At 54.1% G+C, this 27,993-nt stretch overlaps 1 protein-coding gene across 1 annotated transcript; it reads right to left on the reverse strand.

Moving 5' to 3' along the window:
- Window positions 1-2: 2 nt before the first annotated feature.
- LAMB3 (laminin subunit beta 3) lies at window positions 3-27,274 on the reverse strand. The gene is made up of 23 exons (XM_051808532.1): window positions 27,199-27,274; window positions 25,202-25,266; window positions 24,574-24,728; window positions 15,385-15,499; window positions 15,156-15,229; window positions 14,525-14,707; window positions 14,103-14,166; window positions 13,648-13,823; window positions 12,918-13,041; window positions 12,400-12,588; window positions 12,111-12,266; window positions 11,345-11,541; window positions 10,371-10,482; window positions 9,555-9,927; window positions 8,902-9,062; window positions 7,721-7,929; window positions 6,410-6,613; window positions 5,625-5,769; window positions 3,622-3,829; window positions 2,497-2,638; window positions 1,829-2,005; window positions 1,181-1,334; window positions 3-780 (listed from the first exon to the last, which is right to left on the reverse strand). Exons 1-23 carry the CDS (start codon window positions 27,204-27,206, stop codon window positions 644-646), a joined length of 3,528 nt encoding a protein of 1,175 aa, XP_051664492.1. The 5' UTR covers window positions 27,207-27,274; the 3' UTR covers window positions 3-643.
- Between the last annotated feature and the right edge of the window lie 719 nt (window positions 27,275-27,993).

Genomic DNA, 27,993 nt, shown 5'->3' on the forward strand with positions numbered 1-27,993 from the left:
TGTAAAGTGCCTCTTGGTTATTCATAGAAACCTGATGTGGAAATGGTCTGTCAAGCCCCTCCTAAAGCATTCCCTGTGCATCCACAGACCTGCTCCCGCTGGTGTTTTCTGGCAAAGTGTTACAACACGGGCAGATTGTGACAGGAAATCAAACAAGGCATTTGAGTTGTGCAGAGGGAGATAAAATTCTCCATTTTTGCAATCTGGTTATTTGAAGAAAGATCTCTGATGGAAGCACTGAAGCCGTGGCAAGTTTGAAGGATTAAAAAAATAATGCTTTTAAAAGAGCCCACGTGGCAGTTTTAATTTGAACAGTGAAATTCAGCTTAAAGAGCTTGAATTGGCTAAAACGAGAAAAAACATTTCTCGGTTTATAAACCCCTCTGGAAATAACACCTTGGGGATGTTTTTATTTGTCATGGGAGGCTGATGTCTCTCCCCTTTTTTCCTCCAACCACTGGGCAGCTTCGGCCAGTCCAACCTTCTCCATGGGGTTGCTCCTTTGGTTCAGTGCAGCTCTTTTCCAGAGGTACAGAAACTTAATTTGCTAAAAATAGAGATACTGAGCCGGAAAATGGGAATAAATACAGCAGTCAGTGTCAGCAGAGGAGGCAGGCAGTGCCTCTGGAGTGTGGTGGCTCTCTCAGGAGCAGCTGTCATAGTAGGAGACTTTCTTTTTGATGGCATCTCGGATCTTTCCCACCTGCTCCTCCAGCCCCGACAGCCTGGACCACTTGGACATCAAAGCCTTGTTGCTCTCCTGGATTTCTGCCTCTAAAGCTGAGGAGAGAGGGCAGGGAAGGGTTATGTGATGGTTGGGCTGAGCCTCCCTCCTGCACAGCTCAGGCGGGGTGAGAAAAATCAACATCCTGCATTCCCTCTTCTCTCCCTCCAAACAACCCCACAACAGGACTGCTCCCAACAAAGCCATCAGTTTGGAATGCTTAAGAAGGGAAGTATGTGGAGGAAAATGGGGCCACACTGGCACAGCAGGCAGGGATTCCCTTTCATGGTGGCCCCCTGGGAAATTCCAAATTTACGGGCACAGCATCATCAGATACTGTCATCACACTGCCAAAAGTACGTTGTCTTCCTCATAATTTCTTTCCCTCACACCATGGGAGTCCAAAAGCTTCTTCCCCAGTGCATGAGATTGTTACATTGAGTTCATAAATCTTACTTTCCATCCTGAGCATGATGCCCAAGGTTTCCTCAAAGAGAGCCCGTGCCTCCTGGCCTATGCTCTGCACTCTGTTGCCCTGCTCTCCCAGTGCCGGGCTCTGCTCCATCCTGCTCTTCAGCTCAGAGTACATTTGCTTCACTTGTTCAAAAGCCTGGGGAAAAGCAAATAAACAGCAAATAAAATAGGCTGTGGAGAAGGGGGTTTTCCAGTGTTGAATCCTGTTTAAATGTTAAATGGATATTGCACTGGAGCTTTGTCCTTGATATCATGCAAACGTGTCACAGTCTCTACTGATGAGATTGAATGAACAGGACTGGGATTAGCAGACACAGAAGAGACAAAGGCAAGTCAGACCTACTACAGGCTCCAAAAAACTCCATTTGTGATGCACTCAAAGACTGACTGACAGTTCAACAAGCTGCTCTGCCTCAGGCAGGACAAAGAGCAGAAATAAGTTTCCAGCAAAGGGCATCAAGGATGAGACAGATCCTGTAAAAACTCAGCAGTGGGACAGACACCGTGGCTGATTAACGAGCACACGAGCTGTGACCCGAACGAGAAAGCTCGCTCATCTCATCCGGAACCACAGCTGGCTGGGCTGGCCTGGGCAGGGGGCACAGCTGTGGCAGCCCCCCGGGGTGGTACCTGCTGGGCACTCCTGGCCTGCTGTGCCGCCGTCTCGGCCGTGTGCCGCGTGTCCGTGGCCCGCAGGCGGTTCTGGTCGGCCCCGCGCTGCAGCCGCTCGAGCCGCTCGCCCAGCCCGTCCAGCTGGGCCCCGATGGCAGCCACGTTCTTCTGGGCTGGCCCAAGGACGGCCTCGATCTGGAAGGTGACAAGGAAGGCACGTTCAGCCCCCGCTCCTCGGGGCTTTTCCTCGGTGCAGGGACCGGCTGTGACGGTTCTCTGGTTCAAACTGCAGGATTCCCGGGCAAAGCTGGGGTGGCACCAGCGATTTCTGTCCACACAAGGGTTGGGGCTGGATGTCTCTGGTGTATTTGGTTCCACTTTAGGTCACCTACAGTGACCTTAACCACCTCGCCTGGCTCTGTCTTGGAATGATGACAGCAGAAACACAAACCAGGCCGTGTGTTCCATCTGTGCTCTGCTCCCTGTGCAGCCAAGAGTCCAGCAGGGACCATGACTGGAGTGTGGAGAAGCACACCAGCGAGGCACATTTTTACAGCCAAAGCTTCCCCAGATCCCACTTCCCTGCTGCTCTGGCTCAGGACTCCAAAAGTGGCCTCCACAAGGACTCTGCATTTCCAAAGGAGTGGTGAGCAGGGCGCAGGAGCGTTGGTGGGGGCATCACTCACCTCATCAACGCGCTCCCGGATGAAGCGAAGGGAAGAGCCTGAGCCCCTGATGGCTCCCTGGGCCTCCAGGAGCATCGTGTTTGCTCGCTGCAGGTTCCCCACCACCTCCTCCATGTTGCCCTCCACAGCATTTGCCCGGTTCCTGGGGAAATGTGGGAAAGCAGGAGTGAGTGTAGGTAACTGCAAGTCAGGATTGCAGAGGTGAAATGAGGAAGCTTGAGAAGCAAGAGAGGATTGCTGCTGAGAAGCTTGTCATCTCCCTCCCCCCAAACCCACAAAGCCACACGTCTGGACTCCTGCAGGTTTCCTCTTAGAGAAGTCTCAGTTCCACTTCATAGCTCCAGGCAGAGGAGACAAACTGAGAAGGGGAGAGAAACCCCTTCCTTCAGACTGGTCAGAAACATTTATTTTGTAAATGGTGCGTGAAAAAGTATCGAAGGGAAAGTAAAAACCACTGAACCAGCTTCAATGAATACTTTTCTGCTCGCAGTGGGACTGTTCAGCCTGGGTTGCAGAGCTCTCCATAGAAAACCAGACTCCCCTGTCTCATCACTTCCAGCAGGTTAAGCAGGTGTCAGACACTGTCAAGGAGTTTACAGACTCATCCCATTAACCTTCTCACTGGGATATTGCTGCAAGTCAACACGTGACAAAGCAGATGCTCCAAATTTGCAAGGACACCCTGTAATTACTTTTTAAGGGACCATGGAATAATCCTCCCAACTTTCACCCGGAAAACAAATAGCCCATTTAATCTCCTCGTGCTCTCTTGTGCAATTGGGATGTAGGTCACCAATATCAAGTGACACCAGGGCAACCCTGTCATCTCCCAGCATAGAGATAAGAGAAAAGCCTCCATTATTCAGGTAAAGCCCTTCTTGTTCTGGTATCTACAACAGGATCTATTCTTGGCAGCCAGATTTGTTTGCACTGGGACCCCGGGGAGGTGTCTAGAGATTGCAGACTCATTCTGGATGGACACAGAATACCACGGCCTAGAACTTCAGATTGTGCAAGTCAGTAGAGCTCAGGCAGAGCGAGATTTCAACCCAGCTGAGAACCACCACGTTCACCCCCTCAGCTGAGTGCCCCTCAGCTGCCAAAGGCCCTTGAACCCCAACCCACCTGGCTTGTTCTGCCTCCTGCTGAAGCTGCTTGGCCCTGGCAATGTCCTCGGCTGTCTGGGCAAGGATGTCCTCGGGGCACTGCAGCTGAGTGGCCAAGTTCTGGATCTCAGTCATTTTTCTCAGGACTGCAGCAGCATCCGTGGGGAGACGCAGGGAGAGGACTGACTCACTGATTTCCTGGATGGCGGCAGGATCCGTGTCCTTGTCTGCAGAGCAGACAGACAGCCAGCATCAGGAAGGGGAGAGGAGAAGGTGGGAGTGCAAATGCAAGGGAGGAGGAGGGCAGCCAGCCAGCCCTGCATGTTCTCACACACACTCTCCTCATTTCAGACACCTGCCACGATCCACCCTGAGTTCATCTCCTTGAATTCAATGTACTCCTCATTTCCCTTTCAGGAAAGGGCTCCAGTGATACCTTCTATTTGGCAATGAGAACACCATGGCTAAACCCAGAGCACAGTCAGGCAGATCTCACTGAGCAGATGAGGGTGTGTTTCAAGACAAGCCCCTTTTTTACTTCACAAATAAAAGTTAATACATCAGAAGCAGGCAGAGCCCAAGGGACATTAGCCCAGCGATTAGCTCAGAAATATCTTCACTCATCATTAACCCCAGGCAGCACCAAATGACCTGATTTTCTCATTCAGCTAATGCTCATGAGGCTCATTATGTTATTACAAACAATAAGTCATCGGTTTGTAGGACAACAAGGAATTCTCATCTGATTAATAGTCTCCTCCAGAGAAGGGTCATCTGTCTGTCTCTGGTCAGTGAGTGTGGCCAGAAAACATCTCTGCATCGGGTCACTGCTGGCTGCAAATCCTCAGAGAACACCAGCCATGGGGACAGGTTTGTCTTCCAGCTGCAGGGATGGCACAGAGCAGGACTCAGAGGGAGCTGCTGTCTGTGCTACAAACAAAATGCCACCTCCTCAACAGCTTTCCACTTCTGCCAACTCACAGTTCACCTTTCTAGAGGTGATATGTGAGAGCAGTTCCTGTGAGGATGTTGGAAACCTCTCCACGAAGCCCTACTCACAGCAGGTCAAGGCTGTGTGGTGTCTCCTGCCCCATGGACCTCACAAGTGGTCCCCAAATGCCTCTGAAAGGAAGCAGGCAGGGTGACAGCCCAGCAAATCGACACAGGTAAGAGCTGGGATTATTTGAGCTTCATCTGAACAAGCCAATGGGCCAAACTACAACTGCTGGTGAAGTCACAGCCTTGGGTGCTGCTGCAGTTTCTCTGTTTTCAGAAAACACCATCCCAGCCAACCTTGCTGCCTCAGAGGACGTGTGTTACCTTTGCTACACAAACACCCAGATAAACTGGATATCCAAGAGCTTAACTGGGCTGAGCCAACCAGCTGCTTCCCTCTCCTGTGTGCTCTCATACATAATATCAGCAGGGCAGTGATTGTCTCCCTGTACTCAGCACTGGTGAGGCCACACCTCAAATCCTGTGTCCTGTTCCAGGCCCATCACTGCAAGAAAGACATGGAGGGGCTGGAGTGTGTCCAGAGAAGGGGAAGGGTCTGGATAGTCAGTCCTGTGAGGAGCAGCTGAGGGAGGTGGGGTAGAAAAGGAGGCTCAGGGGGGACCTTCTCACTCTGCAACTCCCTGACAGGAGGGGGGAGCCGGGGGAGTCGGGCTCTGCTAGAGGGAACAAACAACAGGAGGAGAGGGAACGGCCTCCAGCTGTGCCAGGGGAGGGTCAGGTTGGACATCAGGAGGAATTTTCATCATGGAAAGAGTGGTCAAGCATTGGAAGGAGCTGCCCAGGGAGGTGCTGGAGTCCCCACCCCTGGAGGTGTCCAAGGAAGGACTGGCCGTGGCCCTCAGTGCTCTGGGCTGGGGGACAAGGTGGGGATCAGCTCTTGGCATCTTTTCCCACCTTAACAACTCCACGATTCCACGATAACTCCAAAAAACTATTTTTTTCCATGCACAAACCAACACTCCCCCCTCCACCTCCCCCCCCAGGCTTTACAGGTGGCAGAACTACCTGACAAGAAGTCTCGGACCCTCTGGATGAGCTGCCGGACGCGCCGCACGTCCCCTTCGAGCTGGGTCCTGGTCACCCCCAGCTGCTCCGCCAGGCGCCGGGCGCTGCTCTGGATCTGACTCGCAGACATCTCTGTTGTTTTAATCTGCAGACAACAACGGCCCGATGGAGCCACTTCTTCTTGCTCTGGAACCCCACAGCCCTGCCTCAACTCCGAGTGAACCGAGAAAGGCACTTGGGAACGGTGCCGTTCCACGTTCTTAATGCACCGGAGCTTTTAAGGACTGTAAATGTTGAAGACTGAGGGTTGGACTTGCAAAGGAAGCTCTCAAAGAGGAACAGCAGGATTTAGCTTTTAAAAAAACACGTTTGAAATGGATTTTGAACGACTTTGAAAACTCACTTTGTCTTTGCAAGCCACAGAAAGAAGCTGCGAGAGCACTAACACGTGAACTCGAGCAGAAAGCACCAAATGCTGGAGCAGAATTAGAGTTTTCCACATTCCCACCCCTTTTTCCATGCTAATCCCAAACCAGGAGGAAGACAGGCTTCCTTGTGACATTTCCAGAGCCTCTCACACCATCAGGTCTGTGGCTTCTGCGCTGGGGGAGGCAGGACTCAGGTGTGCAGGAGAGAGTCTCCTGCTCAAAAATCCCTGAATTTCTGAAGCTACCCCAAGGATCAAGCCTCAAACAGAGTTTGATATGGGGTTTTTATCACTGTCTCCACAGCTGTCCCCCTCAAAGGGTCCGAGCAGGGGGCCAGGCAGTGCTGCCCACACTCACCAGCTGTGCCGTCTCCCGGAGCCGGGTGCTCAGGCTGCCAAATTCCCGGGATGCCTCCCCGGCTGCAGCCAGGGCTCCTCTGGCCAGAGGGAAGATGCCATGGCAGGGCTGGCCAGGCCTGCAGGCAGAGCTGTTGTCCCGTGGGCAGAGCAGCCCCTCGCAGTGGCCGGGTGTGCACGTCTCCACTCGGAACCCACCACACACCTGGGGACAGGAGAACAGCTGGGCAGGAGGGAGCTCACCTGGGCAGGAGGGAGCTCACCTGGGCAGGAGGGATCTCTCCTGGCTGGAAACACCCCAGTGCCCTCGGGGAGGGAACCCAGCACATCAGAGGGGCCAAAGGTTTGACAGCCCCTTGCCAAGGGAGCTGGGAACTGGCTGTGCTGGCACTGCAGGAGCTGGCAGTGGGCACAGGGATGGAGCCTGCCCTCCCCAGTGGGGCTGTTGGCAGCACATGTGGCACAGCCCAAGGGACTGGAGGCTGTGACAGTGCTGGAGAAGGGCAGCCAGAGCTACACACACACACAGCAGTGCTGAATGCTCACACCTGAACCAGCAACAGCAGGTCAGCACCTCCTCCCTGCCCCAAACTGGAGCAGGAGTAGGAGCAAAGCAGGAGTTAAACCCCAGTGGCTCACAAGGAGTAACAGAGCAGGTCTGCATGGAGCAAACATCTCAGCAATACACCCTGTCCAACCTGCATAGTTTGCTTTGGGAGAGAGAATTGAATGAGAAGCCCCTGCCCTCCTGCCTGGACACCAACAGTTTTGATTGCATGGCACCTTCTGGAGTTACCCCCCAAAAAACACACTGCAGCAGAGGCACGGGCAGACCCAGAGCCAGGCTGGTGGCTCAGGAATGTGTTGGTGGCCTGAAAAGCAGAGAGGGGAGGTTGGTGGTCTCCACAGCAACCATGCATTAGGAGACATCGAAATGGATCTCCATGGCAATAACAAAGCAGTGAAGGAGAAATAAGAGAAACCTCATCCAGAAATTAAGTGGGTCTTTTGAGATACAAGAACTGACACATGAGAGAGTCCCTGGAGGAAAAAACACGTGGCTGGGAGGGGGTGGTGGGCAACGTTTTGGTATCAATAATCCCCAGGCAGGGGATGCTCAGCCAATTCTCCACTGATGCCCACAGCAGCAGGTTGCTTTGATGCCATTTCTGAGTCTGTCCTGCCCTGCTGAACTGTCTGAGGAAAGACACACAACTGCAGGACGAGATTTTTGCCTCCTGAGCAATTCCAGGCCCTCTGAAAACCAAGTAAACACAACTGGGAGGTCAGAAAACAACCGTGCATCTTTTACCTTGTTTATGACAGGGGTCAGGTTGGGGGATGAGGCCATCTCTCCCTGCAGGGTGAGCAGCCTGGAGCTGGTCCCTGCCAGCCCCCCCTCCAGCCCCGCGGCGCTCCTGCGGCTCTCCCGGGACTCAGCCAGCAGCCCAGAGGCACTGGTGGCCACTCTGCTGGCATTGCTGGATGTCTGGTAAGCAGACTGGATGGTCTTGAAGGCTCCTGCAGGAATCAAACCCCAAAATGACACAAAATGAGTCATAAATGCAGCACAGCTACCTTGGGGAAGGCACTGGCTCTGCCCTGCCGGTGGATGTGTGCAGGGAGGAGCGGGATGCAGCCGGAGTGATTAGTCACCAAGGCACCACCAAAAAGCTGCTTTTATTTCCAGATGCTTTTCAGCCGTTCCTTCAGTGGGCTAGAGGTCTCCTGAAGGACTGAACTCCCAGCTGGGGTTAAAAGATTCAAAGAAAACTGAAGCAACATGATGTGCACGTGCTGACCCTGGGCTTTGGCAAGGGCAGGACAGTTTTCAGAGCCTTCTCCCTGGTTCCTGAGCAGCCCCACCATTCCTGGAAGGAAGGTGGTCAGAACATGGAGCTCTGAGGTCTGCACAGATGGGGAGGTGCAGAGTGAATCTGTCCCAGCAGTGGCCACTCACCACAGCTGGTACATCCCCAGCCAGCTGAGCATGGAGGGGACAGGAATGAGACCCGTGGAGAGCAGGAGCTGTAGCAGGATCTCATGGCAGCCAAACTCAGCATCGTCACAGGGCTTAATTAGCTCTTCTCCCAGGTGCCTGGCAGCAGCCTGGCTCTCCTCCCCACCCCTCCAACCCCTCCATCTGTGCACAACCTTCATTATCAGCTGCCTCCCCGGTTTGGGGTTGCTCTCCCAGCAGGGTCTCCCCCCTTCCCACTGCTCCCCAGCAGTGGAGCTTGTGCTGGTGGGGAGCAGGGACACAGAGTGAGCTACCCAGCCCCAAAAGAGTGGAGCAAACACCTCAGTGGTGTGAAATCCCAGGTCATGGACCAGAGACTGGGTGGAGGGAGATCTATGTGCTGCCCCAAAGCTGAGAGTGGGTTAAAAACTCCATTACTCTTTCACGTGGCCAGTGGGAAACCACCAGGCATGGTCACATTGAGGCAAATTAATAGCTGCAAATTAAGAGGTATTAAAGCTGCAGATCTGTACCTGACAGGTCTGTGCTGAGGGTGGTTTCAAACTGGGTCTTCTTGCTCTGATACTGGGAGTTGGTGAGCAACAAGCTGCTGTTGAGGGCTTCCAGCTCCCTGGAGAGGGAGGTGGTGTCATCCAGGAAACGAAAGTCAGGATTTATGCCTCGGACCTGCTCCCTGGGAGAGAGGAAAAGCAGAAAATGTGAGTTCAAGTAGAGGGCAAAGGACCAGCAGAGAGAGAGCAGGGCTGAGCAGGGCCATCTGTGCTGGGGCACTGCCAGCACCCGGCCAAGTGGCATTTCTGAGCCCAGAGATGGCCAAGGACATGCCAAAGGTGGCAGAGAGCAGGGCTGGGCTGCAGCTGCCCCACACCAGAGTCATGCCCATGCAGGGATCAGGCATGCTGGATGTGCCCTGGGAATGCCAACCGCCCACAGCCTGCCCACCAGCCTCCTGCCTTGGTGGCACATTGCACGGGACAGGCACACGTGGAAGGGCTGTTCTCCTGCATCCCCACCCACCTCGTGAGCGGAGCAGGATATTTCAGGGGCAGGAAACCAAAGCAGGACACGTGCAAGCAGCTCAGGGTGGTGAGAGCACACAGAAAAACTGCCAGCCTCTCCCCCTGGATGAGGAGGATGGACAAGGGATGCAGCCACTGCCCCTCACCTGATGGCAGCCAGCGTGTTGCCCACCTGGGCCAGGCTCTGCTCGGTCACAGAGGAGTGGCCAAGGATGCCCTGTGCCTGCTGCACGTTCCCCTCGGCCTGGGCCAGGCGGGGGCCGAGGTGGGACCCCCCGGTCCCGACGGGCAGGCGGGACGTGGAGTTGCCGAGCCCGGCCTGGCGCAGGCGCAGGCGCTGGATGTCCCCGTCGTAGCTTTGGAAGCAGGGGTGGCACAGCTGGCACTCGGGGTAGGTGCTGCAGTGGCCCCGCTGGCACTGGTCGCAGCGGTGGCCGGTGACCCCCGGGCGGCAGAGGCACTGCCCTGTTGTCTTGTCACATCCCGCCCTCTCCGTGCCCTGGAAGTCGCAGTCACACTCTGGGGGATGGAAAAGCAGAGAGGTGAAACCCACTGAACGTGTGGTTGTGGTGAAAAAGTTATATCTGTACAAAACCAGCCCCTGTTAATGAGGTGCCAACCCAGCCTGGCATCCGTTCCCTCCCGTCAGCTCCTGCAGCGTCTGGGACAAAGGTGGCACAAGAACGGAAAGAGCTCCCAAGTCCAGGAGCTTCCCCAGCCCCTGACCCTGCAGGGCCAGAGCAGAGTGGCCCAGGAGCTCGCCCGGGGCTGCTGGCAGGGGACTGGTGGATACCTGGAGACGGGGGTGAACTGGGAGGCTGTTCCAGAGAGGAAAATCTCTCTTGCAAAACAGTGCGGGAACACGGACGTCAGGACATGGGCCAGGGGCTCTTTTTCCCAGACAATCCATGATTTCCCAGTGCAAGGAAACGCAGAGCCAAACCAAAACAGGTGGTCCCTACCTGTGCACCCCCCCCGGGTGTCTCTGTAGTGCCCGTCTGGGCACAGCTGCTCCTGCATGGCCGAGCACGTCCGTCCCGTGAACCCTTCTCTGCACGGACACTGCCCTGAGAACTGAGGACACAGGCACATCAGGGACACCCAGCTCTGGGCACTCTCCTGGAAAAGCTCTCCCTCAGCTGCTCTTCACCGCTAAAACCAGCCCATGGACCATCTTCTCTCCTCAGCCTGTGCCCCAGGACGTGCCCTTGCTGCTCGTGGCAGGCTGCAGGCACAGCCTGCAAACAGGCTGCAAACAGGCTGCAAACAGCCCAAGCACTGCAAAGAGGGTGTCAAGCTTTGTTTCAAAAACAAAGCAGTCGCCCACAAGCAGCTGCTTTGCCATTTCAGGTCTCCTCCCCTCACTGAGCTCGTTTGGGACCTATCTTTGGCTCTTAGAATTTGTCATGTGCTTGGGTTTTTTTACATTTGACTTTAATTTTCCCAGTTGCCTCTTAAGCCTGAAGTGACACACAAATGCTTTTCATTGACAAATGAGGATAATTAACTTCCCTTGCTGGTATGAAGATGTCTTATTAGGACTTCCTTGCTAAATATCAGGCTTGTTAAAATGACTTAATTTTGCCTTGATAATTACCACCTTCTTTCATTCTCCTGAGTAGTCTGTCATGTGTTTTCTAGGAAAGGGGAAAAGGAAAATAAGAGTGGGATGCACTGGGGGATGCACAGTGCTTTTTGTGAAGGCTCCCATGGATAGGATGGGACAAATGGTCCCCCAACAGGTGGGTTTGATGCTCTGAGAGACCCCCAGTGTGGTGCTGCCCACTGGGGAGCCACTGGCAGTGGCAGCCCCTCACAGCAGCGTTTTTGGGGCTGGGAAGGGGAAAAAGAGAGCAAGCTCAGGGAAACGAGAAAGAAACACTGCTGAAGGAAGTGGAGCCAGCCCTGAGGGTGCTCAGGGTGGGCTGGGGGGTACCTGGTTGCAGTGGGGGCTCTGGGAGCCGCGGGGGTGGCACTCACAGGGCCGGCAGCCCTGCCCGCCGCCCATGTCCCAGTGCTCGGCCGCGCACTGGCCACAGTCGTTGCCCACCACGTTGGGCAAACAGAAACACCTCCCTGTCTCATCGTCACAGGGCATGTCCTGCCGTGTCCCCAGAGCATTGCAGGTGCATCCTGAAACAAGGAGGGGGTTTGTTAAAAATGGGGGCAGAGCACTAGCCTGGCTTCCCACGAAGGGCCACTAAAGGTGAGCTCTTCCCTCTCCCCCTTCATACCTGAGCTCAAGAGAACTGCACCCCTGCCCAGCACCACCCCTAACATCACCTCTGCCCTAACACCACCCCTGCCCTAACACCACCCCTCAAGTGCTGCAGCAGGAATTGGACCCTGAGTGGGCTCAGCATCCCCCCAGCACTGACCTGGCCCACAGCTCCCTCCCTCTGCGTGCAGCCCCACATGGCACCACCTCCCGCATCCCCTGTGGCTCCCTGAGCCTGCACACCCAGGGGTACAGCTCAACACATCCCCCAAACTCCACTTTCCCTGTGCTTTTTGCCACACTTACACCTAAGACAGGTCACAGCCTGAGCAGAGGTTTTATAAACCTTTGCAAAATGAGGCTTTGGCTTGAAAACCCCCAAATCAAAGCTGGGCAGGACTCAGGTCCCTCTCAGAATCACTGGGGGCACAGAGGTGGGGTGGGAGCACCCTGGGAAGCAGGAGGTGTCTCAGGGGGTACTCACTGCGGCACCCCAAGGGGTTGGGGTTGGCCAGCTGGGTGAACCCTGGTTTGCAGAGGTGGCAGCGATCCCCCTGCACGTTCTCCTTGCAGACACAGCGCCCTGTCACCGGGTCACAGGCAGAGCCTGGCACGGTGCCATCGGGATCACACTCACAGGCTGGAAATGGGGAGGAAACATCACAGCTGAGGGGTGGCAGGGGGCTGGGGAAGGTGCAAACATCACAGCTGAGGGGTGGCAGGGGACTGGGGAGGGGGCCGTGGGGGGCTAGAGGGTGTAACTGTGCACTCACGCAGACAGGCTTCAGGGTGGGCGAGATCCTGCTGCTGGTTGCGAAAATAGTTGGTTTTGCAGCGCTCACAGTTGATGCCCTCAGTGTTGTGCTGGCAGTCGTCACACACCCCCCCGCTGGCCCCTCCAGTGGCCCGGTACAGCTCGGGGTCGAAGTGGCACGAGGCCGAGTGACCATTGCAGTTGCACCCTAAAAAAACCCCCGGGAGTTGGAGCTGTCCCCCTGCAAACCCCTCCGGCAGCGGCAGCTGCGGCACTAGAGGGTGCCCGAGGCTCCTGTGTGACACGGTGACACCCGTTCCACCGCCCCAGCATCAAAAGTGGCACCACTCAGACAGCCCTGCCGAGCACTGGTGCAGCCCGTGAGTGGCATCGCCCGGAGCAAAGCCCGGTGTGCCAACGCGCCAGGGGCACCCCTGTTACCGTCCAGCCACACCAAGCATCCTAGGAAAAGGTCTCAGAGCTCACTCCCGCTCACGGCTGGGGAGGATTTAGGAGAGGGGAAGGCAGGGAACATACTCTGGCACTCGTGGGGGTCGTGGTCCTCGGCGGGTGCCCAGGGCCGGGCGTTGTAGAGGTCGGCGCAGCGCTCGCAGTGGGCACCGGCCGTGTTGTGCTGGCACACGCAGTGCCCGTGGACCTGCTGCAGAGACACTGGGTCACCCCTCCTGGCTGGCAGTGGCTCAGCTCAGTGCCCTCATCCTCCTGGCCTGCTCCTGCCCCCATTCCCTGTGCAGGGATGAATCTCCAGCACCCGGGACAGGCTGTTCCCCGCTCGCTCCCACCACCCCTGCCACCCACCTGAGGGCAACCCAAACGTAATTTGGGGACAAGAAATTCCCCCAACAGCCAACAACCTCGCACTGGCAAATCCTCCTGGGCATGCAGGAGCCTGCTGAAACCATCTGTGTGTCCCCCACCCTGCTGAGTGCTGGCAGGAGCAATTCCCCTCAGAGCCAGACTTCCCACTGACACTGAGCTTTGTCTCTCCTTAAAAAGCCCATCTGCCTTCTCCCTGACACAAAACGGGGTTACACGAGGGTAGCACAGGCTGCTGTCTCACAGCCACCACCCCACTGCTTCAAGGCAATGTTGGGCACTGTTTCCCTCAATTATGAGCATTGAAAAGCCTCCCATGCCCCATTTCTGGTCGTGCCAGCCAAGGTCTCCCAAGGAGCATTCTGGGCACGTAGTGGAGCCTGATACCATGGAGCTTGTGTTCAGGCTCTTGGCTTTTCCCGAGGCTCACCGTGGGGTGCTGGCCTCCAGAAGGGGCACACTGGTTGGCATGTCCATGGCAGAAGCAGCTGCCCAGCACCCTCATCTCTGTCACAGCATAGAAGGTGCTGGGGGAGTGGTACCCCTGGCGTGGGATGTGCTGCAGCTCCGTGAAGTTGATCCGCAGGTTGGTGAACCTCCCCAGCTCTGTTGGGGACCAGGGACAGGGGTGAGGGGGCAGCAGGTACCCAGGAGCTGCAGAACTTTGCAACTCATGTGGAGGGCTTGGAGCAAGCCAAGGGGACATTTGCCATCAGCAAAGGCCAAATGCTGCTCCTTGGTACCCCAGAGGCACCAAGACAGCAGCTCAGGGTCCTGCTGCCCTGGGGTTACCCCAGCTCAGTCTTTCTGCCACCTGCAGGGAGAACCACACAGTACCTCATTCCCCTCTCCCTTTCCCAGATATGAAAGAGGAAGGTCACTCACTCTCGACAGCCTGGCTGTAGGAGGTGCTGATGGTAGATGCAAGGTCTTGGACACTGAATGTCATCTTGGAAGGAAAAAAAAAAAGGTTAAAAAGCAGGAAACTCGAGGTGCTCTCTGCTCATGGTCCAAGCAGTGCATGCTCTGGACCTGCCTCTGCACAGCATCACTGAAAACAGGGAAAAGACTTCAGAGCTGCAGAGGTTTTTGCAGGAAGACCAACACAACACCTCTCCTGCCACGAAGCAGCAAAGGCTTTCCTGCCAAACAAGCAGGAATCTTCCCAAGGACTCCCCTCAGCAGTGCTGGATGGCCATGGGCTCCATCCCTCAGGTGTAAAAGACTTCCAGGCCAGCACGTGTCCCTGCAGTGTTGCCCAGTCCTCCCACCCCAAACCCAGGGCCACAGAACCCCCCAAACCCTACCTTGCCCCCATGCATGGGGTGCCCCTGCAGGGGCTGGCACCGAGTGTCCTGCCAGCTCTCAGGGGAGCCCCGGGGCACGTGGGGGAAGGCGGTGGCACAGTCAGAGGCCAGGTACTGGTACACCTGCCAGGTCCTGCCCAGGTCGGTGGAGCGCTCGATCAGCATCGCCGCGGGAAGTGGAGACTGCAGGGCAGGGAGAGGGGCACAGCTGTCACAGGCACACCACAGCCAGCTCCTGCCCTGGCAGTGCCTGTCCCTCCTCGTCCTCCCTCCAGGCTCAGGTCTCTGCAGGCTGCTGGATTAATCCCCTTCCCTGCAGGTTACTGGCAATTTTTGGGGTCCCCCCCACCCCGGCCAGCCCTGCTGCAGCCACAGAGCACACACCTGCAAGGAGGCTTTCATGGGATGGGAGCCCACCACCCTGCTCTGCCCCTCCCAATGGAATGAAATTCCCAGTTCTCATGTGAAAAACAGGGGGAAAAGGAGGGATGGGGACCTTGAGGTGCTTGCTATCGGGAGCCTGAAGGAAGCTCCAAGATCCCCGCAGTCCTGGGGAGCCAGCAGGGCCCATCCAGTGCCATCTGCTACCTCCTGGGGAGCAGAGTTGCCACACACAGACCCAAACACACACCCTGAAGAGCAGCACGACGCTGCCCAGCTGGAAGGTCTGGTCCAGGTCCAGCTGCAGAGACACACGGTTGGCACCTGCGGGCACAGAGAGGCGGCTTCAGAGGGGCATGGGGGGGATAAACCACTTCACTGCCTGAGCCAACTCGGTTATTTCCTTCTTTCCTTCCCATCTGCTGAAGCCAACACCTTCTCCTCTTCCCCTCAAGCTGGTTGTTGCCCCAGGCACTCACCGTTCTGGGACTGCCACCAGCGCGCGTGTCCGGCCGAGGACAGGACGTTGTCCACCCGGTGGCCGTTGTAGGTGTGTGACAAACGGGAGTCACACCTGCAGCATTTCATGCTCCACTGCAAGACAAAGGACAGGTGGGAGTGACCATCCCAGTTTGGCCGGAGGGAAAGACCTCAGAGATGAGGGGCCCAAGAGCAGCTTGGACTGGACCAGGAGCAAACGGCACCAGTGAAGGCGGTTTGTGGAGAGCTGAAGGGCTGCAGTCAGCAAGGCTGACAACACACAGGAATCAAATGCTCCCCTTCACACCTCCTTAAAAACCACAATTTCTGGTTTTTACGGGCTAAAAACTAAAACCAAAATGCTTTCGACTAAAACAGATTTTTGGCAAACCAGCAAAAATGCCTTTTTTTTTCCAAGCACTCCCTACCCCCATTTTCCACCATGCCAACACTTGATAGAAAGTTCTTTTCAGCTTTTCAGGACCAGTTTGCCTTTTCCACACAGCCGAGGGAGCTGTTTGGCTGAACAGAAAGGCCTTTTCTCTCTGCTCCAAAAGCTCGGGGCGATGCTCGGCCCCCCCGAGCTCTCCCCTGGGAGCAGAGTGGGAGCAAACAGCTCAGGGGGTGAAGAGTCAGGGGGTGGGAAGTCGAGTGGCTCAAAGTTCAGCCCTGCACTTGAGCAAGTAATTCAAGGAGCAAACAGAGATGTAGCACAGGCCACGTGGGGCCGGGAGAAAACGGTCCCCTGGGAGCAAACAAATCCTTCGGTTTTGACTAACCAAGCAACACTCCTTGCAGCCACCACCATGGGGTGATGGGTCCCTGCAGCCACCACCACGGGGGTGATGGGTCCCTGCAGCTCATGAGCAGGCTCAGGGAAGAGTAGAAAGCAGCAGGGAAGAGGTTGAGCGAGAGAGGAGGAGCAGGGAAGGTTTGGACACTGGCCAAGGGGAGAGGCAGGCACGGGGTGGGCGAGCAGGTTGGGTGAGGACCACCCTGAAATGGGAAGGAGACACCCAGGTGAGGCCAAGGTGGGGGAGGGCAGGTCCCAGGGGGATGGTGAATGAGCTGATGATGCCAGAGCCTGCAGCAGCATCCCATGGGGAACATCCAAAAGCACTGGGAGTGGAACAAACCACAGGGACTGCAGAGGCCACAGGGAGGGGAAAGCTCCTGCTCAAGGCATGGAAGGAGGTGCTCAGCATCTACAGCCTGGTGAAAAACAGGTTACCCAGAGAAGCTGTGCCTGCCTCATCCCTGGAAGTGTCCAAGGCCAGGTTGGGTAGGGCTTGGAGCAACCTGGGCTAGTGGAAGGTGTCCCTGCCCATGGCAGGGGGTGGAATGAGATGAGTTTTAGAGTCCCTTCCAACCCAAACCATTCTATAATTCTAAAATACCAGTGGCCTGAGCAGCAAAGCAGACTCCCAAATGGAGCAGTGGGACACACATGTCACACTGACACATCCCAAAGCCTGAGGGACTGGGGAAGGTGGAGCACAGGGTTTGCCAGTGATGGCAGGAGCTGCTCTTGATGGCACAGGGTGGGACAGCTCAGAAAGGTCACCCTGGGAGGAAAGAGGGTCCAGGGCAGAGGAGCAGAGTGTGTCTGGCACAGCTGGCACAGGGGAGGCAATGAGACACCCTGCTGCAAGGGCTGGCAGTCACTGCAGTGGCACTAAGGTGACACCAGAGGCACAGGCACCTCTGGGACCCCAGTGATGGGATCAGCTTTCAGCGACTGAGCAGGGACATGGGGTGACAAGTGACAAATAGCACTTTAGAGCCACCTCTGGGCTAAAACCTCCCGTCTGATACTTGAAACAAATGAGCCAATTCCAACCAAAATATGAAACAAAATGTGTTCTGGGGTAAGGAGGGGCCTGTGCCCACAAGGGCAGCTGGAGGTGGCACTGAGGGCCACAGCAGCATCAGGATTATTGATTTCCCCTCTAAAAATTGATTTATGGTTTACACCTATTGCCTTACTCCTGAAACAGGCTCAGCTAAGCCAGTCTCTTATTTTGACAAAAAAAGGACTTGACTTCTTAAGAACTTAATTTTTTTTTCGCCATTTTAAATCTTATGGAACATTAATGAGACATTTTGTCCAGAATCACATTTTTGCTTGCACTCCCACAAAACTGGCCAAGGGGGAAGGTGGCCTTGGCCAGAAGGCACCAACTGGCACCACAGCAGCTGCAAAGCCACCCAGGGAGGTGGTTGGGCAGCAGGGACAGATGTGGGCTCACACCTTGGGCTGGTTTTAATTCCTAACAAAGCCCAGACCTGACTCTGCTCTGTCCCAAACCTGGGAACCTTTCCTCACCTGGGTGGATTATGAGGAGAGATCCTCACTTTAAACTGATCTGTTTCCACGCTATTTTCCCCAATCTTTACGTTCTCTGTTTATAAATGTCGCAGAACAGGAGCTGTAAAACCACAATATTTATAACAATATCGCAAAGTAAGCAAACAGAGAAACCAAAATATATCATCTTGCGATTTTCCTGGCTCTACCAACTCCTCCTGGCTCTGCCAGTGAGAATCACAAATAACTCAATCGGGTCCAGGCAGAAGAACTCATTTCAGAGAATGACTACCAGCAGCAAATTGTCAGGAGCTGCAGGAATTACCCACAGAAATAATCCACTGAACAATTGCCAGCAGTGATTAAACTTCCAACCGTTTGTGACTGTGCTCAGCAAAGGGGAAAGGAAGGTTTTCTGCGAGGGGAAAGGTTCATCTCGGCTAAATTATTCATTAGGAGCGATTCGCGAATACTTATTGGATCGTTCACACAGCCACAGACTCGAGTGCTCTCTAGTAGCTACTCTGCAGCTGCAACCCCACTTAAAATGCTGTGCTAAGTAAAAATGAAGCTTAAACCGTGTGAGACAGACCCTCCCCGGGCAGCCTGGGGCTGGGCTGCCTGCAAAAATCTTCTTTTTTTTTTTCTTTTTCTCAGCTTTTTAAATCAGGCTAAAATTAACACTGGAAGCAAAATTCACTTCACGTCCCGGGAGCGAATTGTGAAAGCCCCGAATTGCACAACAGGAGGGTTTGCTCTTCCCAGCTGTGACTATGTGTCTCAAAGTTCCTCGGAACAGAGGGAATTATCAAAAATGACAGTCCAGAGCCGGGCTGAGGGGAGGTTTACCAGGCACAGACCTTCCTCCAGCTCTCTCCTTTTTTTACCGGGCTCAGCAGAACCCTCGGAGCTGGGCCGGGAAGAGACAAGAGACAGAGAAGAGATCTGGATTTAAACCGGGCCACCAACCCTTGGGGCATCCCTGACTCTCCAGCACATCCTCCCCTCCCTGCCAGGCAGAGGAGAACTGCTCTGTGTGTGAGGAGGTGTGGGATGGGGGCTGGAAAGGACTTTAGGAAGGTAAAAGAGGTTGTAGTTCTGCATGGAAAGCACTGATAGCCCTCTGTGCCCCCAAGCTGCTCTTGAGAGTCACCAAAAATAGGGTGACACTGGAGTGGAGGTTCTGAGATGAAGGGAAATTCATTCCAGACCTGAATGACAACTCACAACACAGTCATTTCAGAAGGAAAGCGACAGTGTTGGGAATAAACAGACTCATGTCTTAGAAATAACAGAGAAGGGGAAAAAATCTACGTAGAGCAACCACCAGCTATTGTAAAAATGCCCATGTGTGACACACTTCTGCAGGGTTTTGCTGCTCTCCTCCTGCTCTGACCTTATGAATCAGCTCCTGAGCAGCCTCCCCTGCTCACATAGGCACTGAAACCTCAAACGATTTTAAGCTGATGGACTCTGACCAAAGTAATTTAAGGAGCTGCCATTTTAACACGAGTAGAGAGCCCTCGAAATAAAACCTCCTGGCAGAGGAGCACAACCCAAAATAAACCGAGCTTATTCATCAGCAAAAATAGGAAGCTGCTGCTCTCCAGTCATGAAACAGAGACCTTTCATAGCTGTGGAGACCTCGGTGGTCCCACATTTGACCCAGCTGCTTGTCAGGGAGTGAGAGCAGTGTGTCAGTGCTCCTGGCACAGCCTCCCAGAAGGGAGCCCTGTGTGTGCTCTTACACAACTGATATTCTATAGGGACAGCAAACCCTGTGCCAAGTCTATTTTGGGACAAGATGGAAAGTGGTGGGAATTTATACATCTACAGAGAGATTAAAGGTTATTAAAAACCAGGGTGGGCAGCAACAGTAAGTTACCTGGGGAACAGAGGCACCTGCAAAGCCAAGCTATGTAATTCTCTATTCCAACCCATTTTCATGCCCTGTTAGCTGCAGGGCATGGATTGTGGAGCAGGGCTCATGCCTGTGAAGTAATCTATACATTTTCCATGGGAAAAGGCAGTAGAAGTTACCCACGGTTGTGTCATCATGGTTAAACATCCCAGTGAGCAACTGGGATTTGTAAACTGGACTGGGCTTCCATTTTGAAACACAGGTATGTCATAGAATCCCCTGAGCTGGAAGAGCCCCAAGAGGATCATCGAGTCCAGCTCCTGGTCCTACACAGGACAGCCCCAAAATCCCACCCTGTACCTGTGATTCTCTTAACCACGACATTGATGTCACACCCTTGCTTGGCCTGTTGGAAATGACACTGAAAACGAGTTCCAGGGTTATGCTTAAAACACAAACAGAGGGCTCTGCCCCCCAGCTTGGTCTTACCAGTGACCCCAAATTCAGAGGCAACAAGAAGACACAAGCTGGCCCAACACCCCAGGTGTGGGGTGGAAGGAAATGGAGTTCATTCCTCTTGCTTTTAAAACAAGCCTGTTTTCCTCACCCTGTCTGTTCTCTCACCAGCAAACCCTGATGGAAAATCTGCCAGGATGACAGCCTGCAAAGCCCAAAGTGCACCAGTTTATCCCACACCCTGCAGGCCTTGCTGGGGTCCTGCTGTCTCCCAGCACGTGTGTTGGTTTGCAGTCATGTGGTAAAAATAAAAAGGAGACAGAGAAGGGAGGAGGGAAAAAAACAATGGAAAATAGGCTTTTTCTTCTGCACATCCACTGCAGGTAGGGACATATCCCTGCAGCAAAAAGCAGGGTGTGTCTGAATGCCTGAATGAGATAAGCACTGAGCAGCAACATGTGGTTGCTGTATCACCTTCAACAGCTCGGGAACACAAATTATTCAGGGCAAACCCTGGACTTGAGGAGGAAAAACCCCCAAAGTAGAAACCCTGCTTTGGTCACGTCCTCTCACAGTTATTTCATGATTTTGTGGATGCATTTTTCCATGTAAAAAGCTTGAGCTTGACTGATGATGTGGGTCTGGGAAGAAAGTGAGCTGGGAGGCACAGCTTTGCAGCCTCCTTCTGCCCGGTTCCAACATGCCAAGGGCCTGCTGGAGCACCCAGGAAGCTTTGGCTGGGCACCCAGCTCCCTGACTGACTCATGCAGGTGGGCAAAGCAGACGGAACCGTCAGACAGCAGCAGCACAGCAGGCAGAAGCATCAGTCTGGCACTTACTCTCCCTCACAGACACTGGAAGGGAGTATTTTTGGAAGCAGCCAAGCAGGAGCTGGTGCTGAGGCACCAGAGATGCTGCAGCCCAGCCCTGCCAGGCAGATGTGACCATCCACCAGCACAGACACCCCCTCTGCTGTGCCAGGAGCTCCAGCAGGCTCACATCTCCCTCCTCCTGACTCGTGTAGGATCAGGCTCCTCTGGCACCTCTCAATTCCCACCTGGATGACTCCATGTCACCACAACACAAGGGGTGATAAAGATGATTTCCCACCCTTCACATCCACCAAGTGACCATGAAGAGCAGGTGAGAGAAGGCTGAAAATCCTAGTCCTTATGCCAACAGCTTTTAACATCCAAAGTCTCCCAGGGCTGGGGTGTGAGGACCCACACAGTTGTCACACACCCCCCTCTCCACTGTAGGATGCAACACAAGCACAGGGACACCCAGCTCTGCTCCTCTCCTGCCTGTTCTCTGGGAAAAGATTTCACAGGGACGTGCAGGGGGTTTGGGGTGCTCTTCTAAACTAATAAAACAACCAGAAAAATCTGTAGCTGCTTTTGAGCTGTGAATATGTCTAAGCAAAAGCGTTGCATGAGCCTGGAGGAAAGAAACACTCTCCCTGCAGAGAAATGCTAATCTTTGCTGGGTGTGAACATGGCATGGCACAGGTCCCACTGCTTCCAGCAGCAGAGCAAGGAGCCACAGGCAGGCACAGCCCTCAGGCTGTCACTTGGAATGGCCAGGCCAGGCAAGGGGACCTGGGATTTGATATTCCATGTGAAAGCCACAGTTTGCCTTCCCTGGGCTGGAGGCAGCCAGTGGGAGCTACTCTGCACTGCCATCACAGTGCTATGCAGATGTTTGTATTTACATCTCTATAATATGAATATTTCCATACATATTATATCTTTGCAAAGAAAGAGATGTGTTAATTGAGCCTTGAACCACACCCCAGTCCACCAGAGTGTTTCCAGAAAATCTTTGCATCAGTCTTTCCCATCGAGTCTTTCCTCTCCGACTCCAAATCCAGGCTTGCTTCTTTTCCTGTTTTATTTTCAGTTTCCCTCCTGCTTTCCCTTTCCCTGCTGGCTCCACCAGCCATTTCCCAAGCACTCAGTGATTTCCAGGCCATGCCATTGGCCTGCCTGGTTTCCACCCCCCACCACTTCCCTGACCCCCAGTGCAGTCCCCTGTGCTATAAATGGCAATGCTGAGTGTCCCTCCTGGATTTCACTAGACTGAGCCTCCAGCCAAGGAGTGGAGCAATCAGGAGTGCAAAGTATAAAGGTTAGAGGGATCTGGAGCTGGAGCAGACAATGGAGCAGAGGCTGAAGTCGATAAATGACCCACCAGAGTTGCAAAAGAGGACCCTGGGGCCAGCAGACAGGCAGCACTGACCAGCTGGCACCAGGGAGAGCAACCCCTCATCCCATGCCCTCTGCTAGGATTGCAAAACCACCTCCAGATTTGCACCTATTTGGCAAAAAAAAAACCCCAAAAAACCAAGAACAAGGCTTGTGACCAAAAAAGAGTCACAAGAGTCTATAAATTAAATGTTTTATGGGACAGGAATAGGAAAATTGGGTTCAGGGGATTAAGTTTTGCTTAAATTAGGGAAGGAGAGGAAGGGTGGGAAAAATTAGGAAAGGCTGAATCCATGGGGATTTCTGCCACTGAGTTAAGAGCTGGTCTAATCAAAACTCCATTGGCCATTACAGTTGCAGAACAGGAATCAGGGAATTTTCTAGGAGTAACTCTGCATCTTTCATTTCAGTAAAGGAAAGGATCCCATGTATGTAAGGAAGCAAAGACCTCATTCCCAAAGCCAGAACTGGAGAATCCAACTCAATTTATCAATGTTAATTGTTCCATGTCCCTCTTAACCCTGGTTCTTGTAAGGCAAGGGACAAGAAATATGAAAAGTGGATAGTTTAGGGATTTGTAGACTAGAAGGGACTGCAGTAAACTTGATCCCTGCCCTCCTCCACAGCCCCACCGTGAGCCCTCACTCACTAATTCTGCACCCAAAGGATCATTTCTGCTCCAGGAACACCAGAGACATCAGAGAGGTGTCCAATCTCCACTTCAAAGATTACAAATGATGCAGATGATCACAACTGATGCTCTTCAGAGTGATCTCTCAAGGTCAGGCAAAGGGAACAACCAGCCCACTCCAGCTGGTATTAGGATGACCAGAGCAATCAAGGGTTTTCCAACACTTGCTTCCCACAGTACAAGCCCCCCAAGTCCCCTCCCTCTTCAAGTAAAAGTCACTGTCAAAAGTCAGTGTTAAGTGGAGATTTCAGAGGCACATTTATGGAGTTTTCCTCATCTATAAATAGAGATTGGGAAGCAGAAGACAATTAAGTCAAAGCAGAAATCATTGATTCCTTTTCCCCGTCCATGGGCCACAGCAGCCATGGGAAGCAGCAGGGGTTTGCTTGGGAGGGGAACAAACAGCCCTGATCCCTGGGAGCAGCAAAACAGCTCCAAAAAAAGCTTGGAGTGGGAGCCTGGATGGAGGAAATGCCTGACTGTGACTGTCAGCCTGGAAAAGGACCTGCCAGAGGAGAGGTGCTGCAGCCAGCCCAGCATCCCGCAGGATGTGATGCTCACACCCCTCTGGGCCAGGGAGCTGCCTCCTCCCTGAGCTCACAGAGCAGTGGAAAGCTCTCCAGCCCAGAGAACACCACTGGCTCCACCACAAATCCACTTACTGCCACATCTTGGCCTTCAGTTTGAAGGGGAATTAAAACCAGAGGAAGGCTGACTCACTCGAGCTGGATTTCACTGCCGAAAACAGCCTCGCTGGAGGGGGGCCATTTGCTTTCCTCTGCAGCATCTCCTCCAAGACCCTTTCTGCCTGTCCTGCACTGAACTCCCTCCCTTTGGAGCTCCTCCCCCAGCAGTTATGGAGTTAACAGCAGGCAGAGAAAGTCTTTAGGAAGTGCTCACACCAGGCACATCACCCCTGCAGTTTTCAGCTCTGTGCTCGGGCAGATTTATCCTTAAACTCCCCCTCTGATTTGGTGGCAGCTTTGGGGAATCTGCAGCTGCCTGAAGCCTCATCCCCCCCCCCCCACCCCAGCACGACCTCCTGCCCCCACACAAGCAGCATGATTGAAAACAGTTGTTCAGTCCAGCAGCTTTTCCAAGTCTTTGGGAAAGACCTGAAACGTTCCCGGTTTTGACAAGTGAAATACAAGTTTAGCTTATAACTAAAACATCCAGAGATAGGAGAGTTTGGGATATTTTGGATGCAAAAGCTTCTGTTTTAACTTCAGTGCTTTGTGGCAGAGCTTTGCTGCCCTTTTCCTGACTCCTCCTTCCTGGCCAGCTTCTCTTCTCATCCATGGGGATGGTAGAGAAGGGCTCGAGGGGACACTGCAGTGCAAAGACCCAGCATGGTTGGGGAGGGGACAAATCATAAAATCCCAGAACAATCTGGCTTGGAAGAGACCTCAAAGCTCATCTCATTCCAACCCTCTGCCACAGGGACACTTTCCCCTAGCCCAGGTTTCTCAGAGCCCCATCCTGGGTCAAACCCATCCCTGCAAAGGGGCAGGAGGGCTGGGAGGGGTGAAGGCATTGGCAGCCCTGCAGGAGGGCTGGGAGGGGTGAAGGCATTTGCAGCCCTGCAGGAGGGCTGGGAGGAGTGAAGGCATTGGCAGCCCTGCAGGAGGTTTGGGGCCGTGCAGGGAGGAGGTGAGGGGGTGGGGGTACCTCTCCATGGGGTGTGCAGTAGGTCTCAGGCCTGCTGAGGCCGCAGGTGGAGGAGGCTCTCAGGTGGTGGGCTCGTCCCAGCAGCAGGTCTCCAGAGGGGGGGTAGCAGGCTCCCCGGGAACAGGCTTGCTGTGCATCCAGCAGCTGTGGGGCAGCTGGGACAGCAGGAAAACAGGATTAGGGGCTGTGTCAGGGTGGCACACAGAAAACAATCTGCTGTTTCCTACAACAGAGCAACAAAGTCATGCTTGGGACAACCTACCCCGGGCATCTGCTGATGAGAAGGAAGGTATTTTTCCCCTGAACTACCTTTATTTTTAATATGAAAAGGCACTTTTAAAGTGTTTTGTACTAGCAGTTCTCTCTCACACTCTTCTTTGCCCTGACCCAGAGTTTGGGCTGCTCAGTGCCCTCACTGCCCATCATCCTCCCCAGCCCTGGTTGGTGTCCCCTGTTCATACAGCCAGTCTGGCAGCTCAGCCTTTTGCCAAAAACCAGCACTGTTATCAAACCCCAGTCTCCTGCTGCTGCCACCACACTGCTACTGATACAAAGCTTACATTAGCAGTGTTTCTATTTAGTCAGTTTGCCCCATGTCCTTTTAATAACACTGCATGGTGAGCCTTACCCAGCAGGACAAATAATGCCCATGGCCAAGGCTGGCAGCGAGACTCCATTGGGCCACGGACACACCTAGGGAAGAATTCACAGTGTGAGTGAAAATGAGCAGAAAATGCCAGTCAAAAGCTCAGCCCACATCCTTCACCTTCCTGCTCGGTTTACAGGGAGATGATTTTAATTGATCCACACAGAATAACGTGGGTGAAAAGTCAAGAATCGTGAAGAGGAAAGTCAGATTGTGGTAGTTTATAAGGTACAAAGAACAACAGTTTCTCATCCAGCTCACGAAGAGCACACAGGATTCTCCCAAAGTCTGTCAGAGGTTCCCCTCTTCCCCAGAAGGTATCTTTGGATCTTTATGTTACTGCTGAGGTGAGCCACAGGTACCAGCAGGCTCCTTGCTCTCAGCAGTGATTCCTGACTGCCCAGCTCCCCAGGGACAGGGAGAAGCCCCAGCCCCCGGCACCACAATCCACAATAACCAGGGATCGGTGCCGATGCCGGGTGGGAAGGCACAGTTGGAAGGGATGCTCCAAGGAGTGTGCACACACACTCATCCCCCACACAGCCCCCAGCCACCCCATCCCAGGGTACACTGTCTGTTCCTCAGCCCCACCTTTTGCCTGCGTTTCCAGAATCAACTCCGGATCAAAACTCATCACGAGACGGCTCAAAGTCCCTTTTTATGAAACGAAGAAACCCATAAAAACCAACCGAGAGTAAGTATCTCCCACAGAGCCCGGGCAAGGAAGAGCTGCCAGCACACCCCCAAGAGCCAGAAACCTCACCTGCCCGCTTCCCTGGGGGAGCAGGAGCGCTGTCCCTGTCCCTGTCCCTGTCCTCGGCTCTCAGGGAGGGTTCCCTCCCCCGCACCGCCCGGCAGCCGCTCCGCAACCACAGGAGCCCTCTGAGCCTCGGCTCCCTCCTCCCTGGCTTTTAACAGGCAGCTGCCTCACCTGGGCCAGAAGGTGCCCGTGGGTGCAGCGATGATAAAGGCAGTGATTCAGGGATCCCCAGACATCCCCACCCTGTTACCGCACAACTCCCGGGACGGGCACAGCTCACTCCTGGGGAGGGTGAGGGCAGCCTGGACCAGCTGCTCTGCGGGCAAGCAGCGAGTGAGAGCCCATCCATAACCCACCTTAGCTCCCCCGGGGCTGGCGTGGACCAAATCAGCCTGAAAACAGCTCCCTCCAGAGCTGCTGCTCGGCTCCCATCGGGGGATTCCCTGGAACGTTCACCCGCCCTCTCAGACAGGTTTATTGTGTTTTGCTTCACAGTGACAGGGCAGTGCCACCACCAGCACCTCGACTTGATCATTTAAAGCCCAACTCGGCACGTCCACGTGAGTTATAATCACACTGTGTGTCCACATATCAGACTTCCAGCCCAAAGGCGACCTGGGCTGCACAGGCAGAGCCCCCCCTCCTGCCTGCAGCATCAGAATTCCTCAGGACACAAAATCACCCAAGAGGAGCTCCAGGGTTATCTGCTAAACACAATCCTGTGACCTCACCGGCTGTGAAAAGAGTCATTTTTTAAGAACCAAGGTTCTTGTCTGAGCTCCAGCCCCATGCCCAGCCGATGAGGAGCCCTTCTCCCCTGCTTCAGACCTAATTCAGAGTTATCTTACATTCACCACCTTTCAGTGGTCTCTGATGCTTTACATGACTATTAAAGGAAACAGTTTCATAACTTTATTTTTTTTTTTACTGTGGCAGCAGAGTAACAAACCTTTAAGTAATATGTATAAACTAAAAAGTGTTCAGTGAAGGCAACTCAGCAGCCTCCACATCTCAACACCCCCATCCATTGCCCCCTGCGCCACTCACACACTACATTTCACCTAAACTGCGGGTTTTCAGCCTCAAAAAGAGGCATGGAGACTTTTCCACTGTCTTTACTGAAATAACCCCAAAATCACGACCTCTCCCGTGCTGGTCAGGGGCTCAGCAGCTCGCTCCAGATCCCTCCTCCAGTTCCTCTGCCGTTTGTGCCACCTACCTCCCCATCCCCGTGCTGAGCGACACAGGCACGTGCAAGCTGAGGACTGGAAGCTCAGAGAAAGGGGATACACAGAGCTGGGGGAAAAAAAAAAAATGCTGTCCTTCAGGCTACGGTGTGTGAAAGCCGGGCTCGGCTTCCTCCTGGCTGAGGTGTGCCCAGCCTGGGCGTGCCCGCCCCGCCCCAGCTCCTGCTCAGCAATGCGGTAACACCACATTCCTCCTCCTGCAGCCTCCTCCCCAGCTCAGCTGGCGGCAAAAAGGAAGCGAGAAGGAGCGCTGGGATGTTTTTAAAAGCGGGATGGAGAGGGGGGGATGTGCCACGAGGTGCCCGCGCGGGTCCTGAGCGCTGGGTCTGTCGGACCCCTCAGTGGAGCCTCGTGTGGTAAAAGTGCTACCACCGACCCCAGAAATCCCGTCAAACTTCCTCCTCCAGTGGAGTGACTGTCAGGGAAGGCAAAGGAGAGGAAGGTCTGACCAGTCTGGGTTTCTGCAAGGCTGCTGGTGATGCTGGATGTGGCCAAACACCCTCTGCAGGTTGCCCATTCTGCCTGGTTTAAAGCCGTGCCCTAAAGCACTGGCAGTCAACCAGGAGGCTGAAGTCTTGGAAAGACTGTAAATGCCACCTATTGATCCCTCCAGAGCCAGCAAAGCTCAGCATTAATATGTTCTGAAAATGTGATGCTCCACCCCATATTAATGAAAAGCTCAGGACGTTGCAATTCTGTCACATCAAGAAGGGTAGGACTGGAAAACACTACCCAGGCCACAAGCTGTTTGACTAAACTACCCAAAA

Source organism: Manacus candei, unplaced genomic scaffold (genome assembly GCF_025592945.1).
Source record: "Manacus candei isolate 608988 ecotype Guabito, Panama unplaced genomic scaffold, ASM2559294v1 h1tg000073l, whole genome shotgun sequence".
Taxonomy (NCBI): domain Eukaryota; kingdom Metazoa; phylum Chordata; class Aves; order Passeriformes; family Pipridae; genus Manacus; species Manacus candei.

What these genes read in the sequence shown, in the direction of transcription:
- LAMB3 (XM_051808532.1), bottom strand. An exon ending in AGAGCCCCCACTGCAACCAG is followed by an intron (nt 10,483 to 11,344) that starts GTACCCCCCAGC and finishes CTGTGTCCTCAG; the next exon opens with TTCTCAGGGCAGTGTCCGTG. An exon ending in TGACCCCTGTCATAAACAAG is followed by an intron (nt 6,614 to 7,720) that starts GTAAAAGATGCA and finishes TCCTGTCCCCAG; the next exon opens with GTGTGTGGTGGGTTCCGAGT.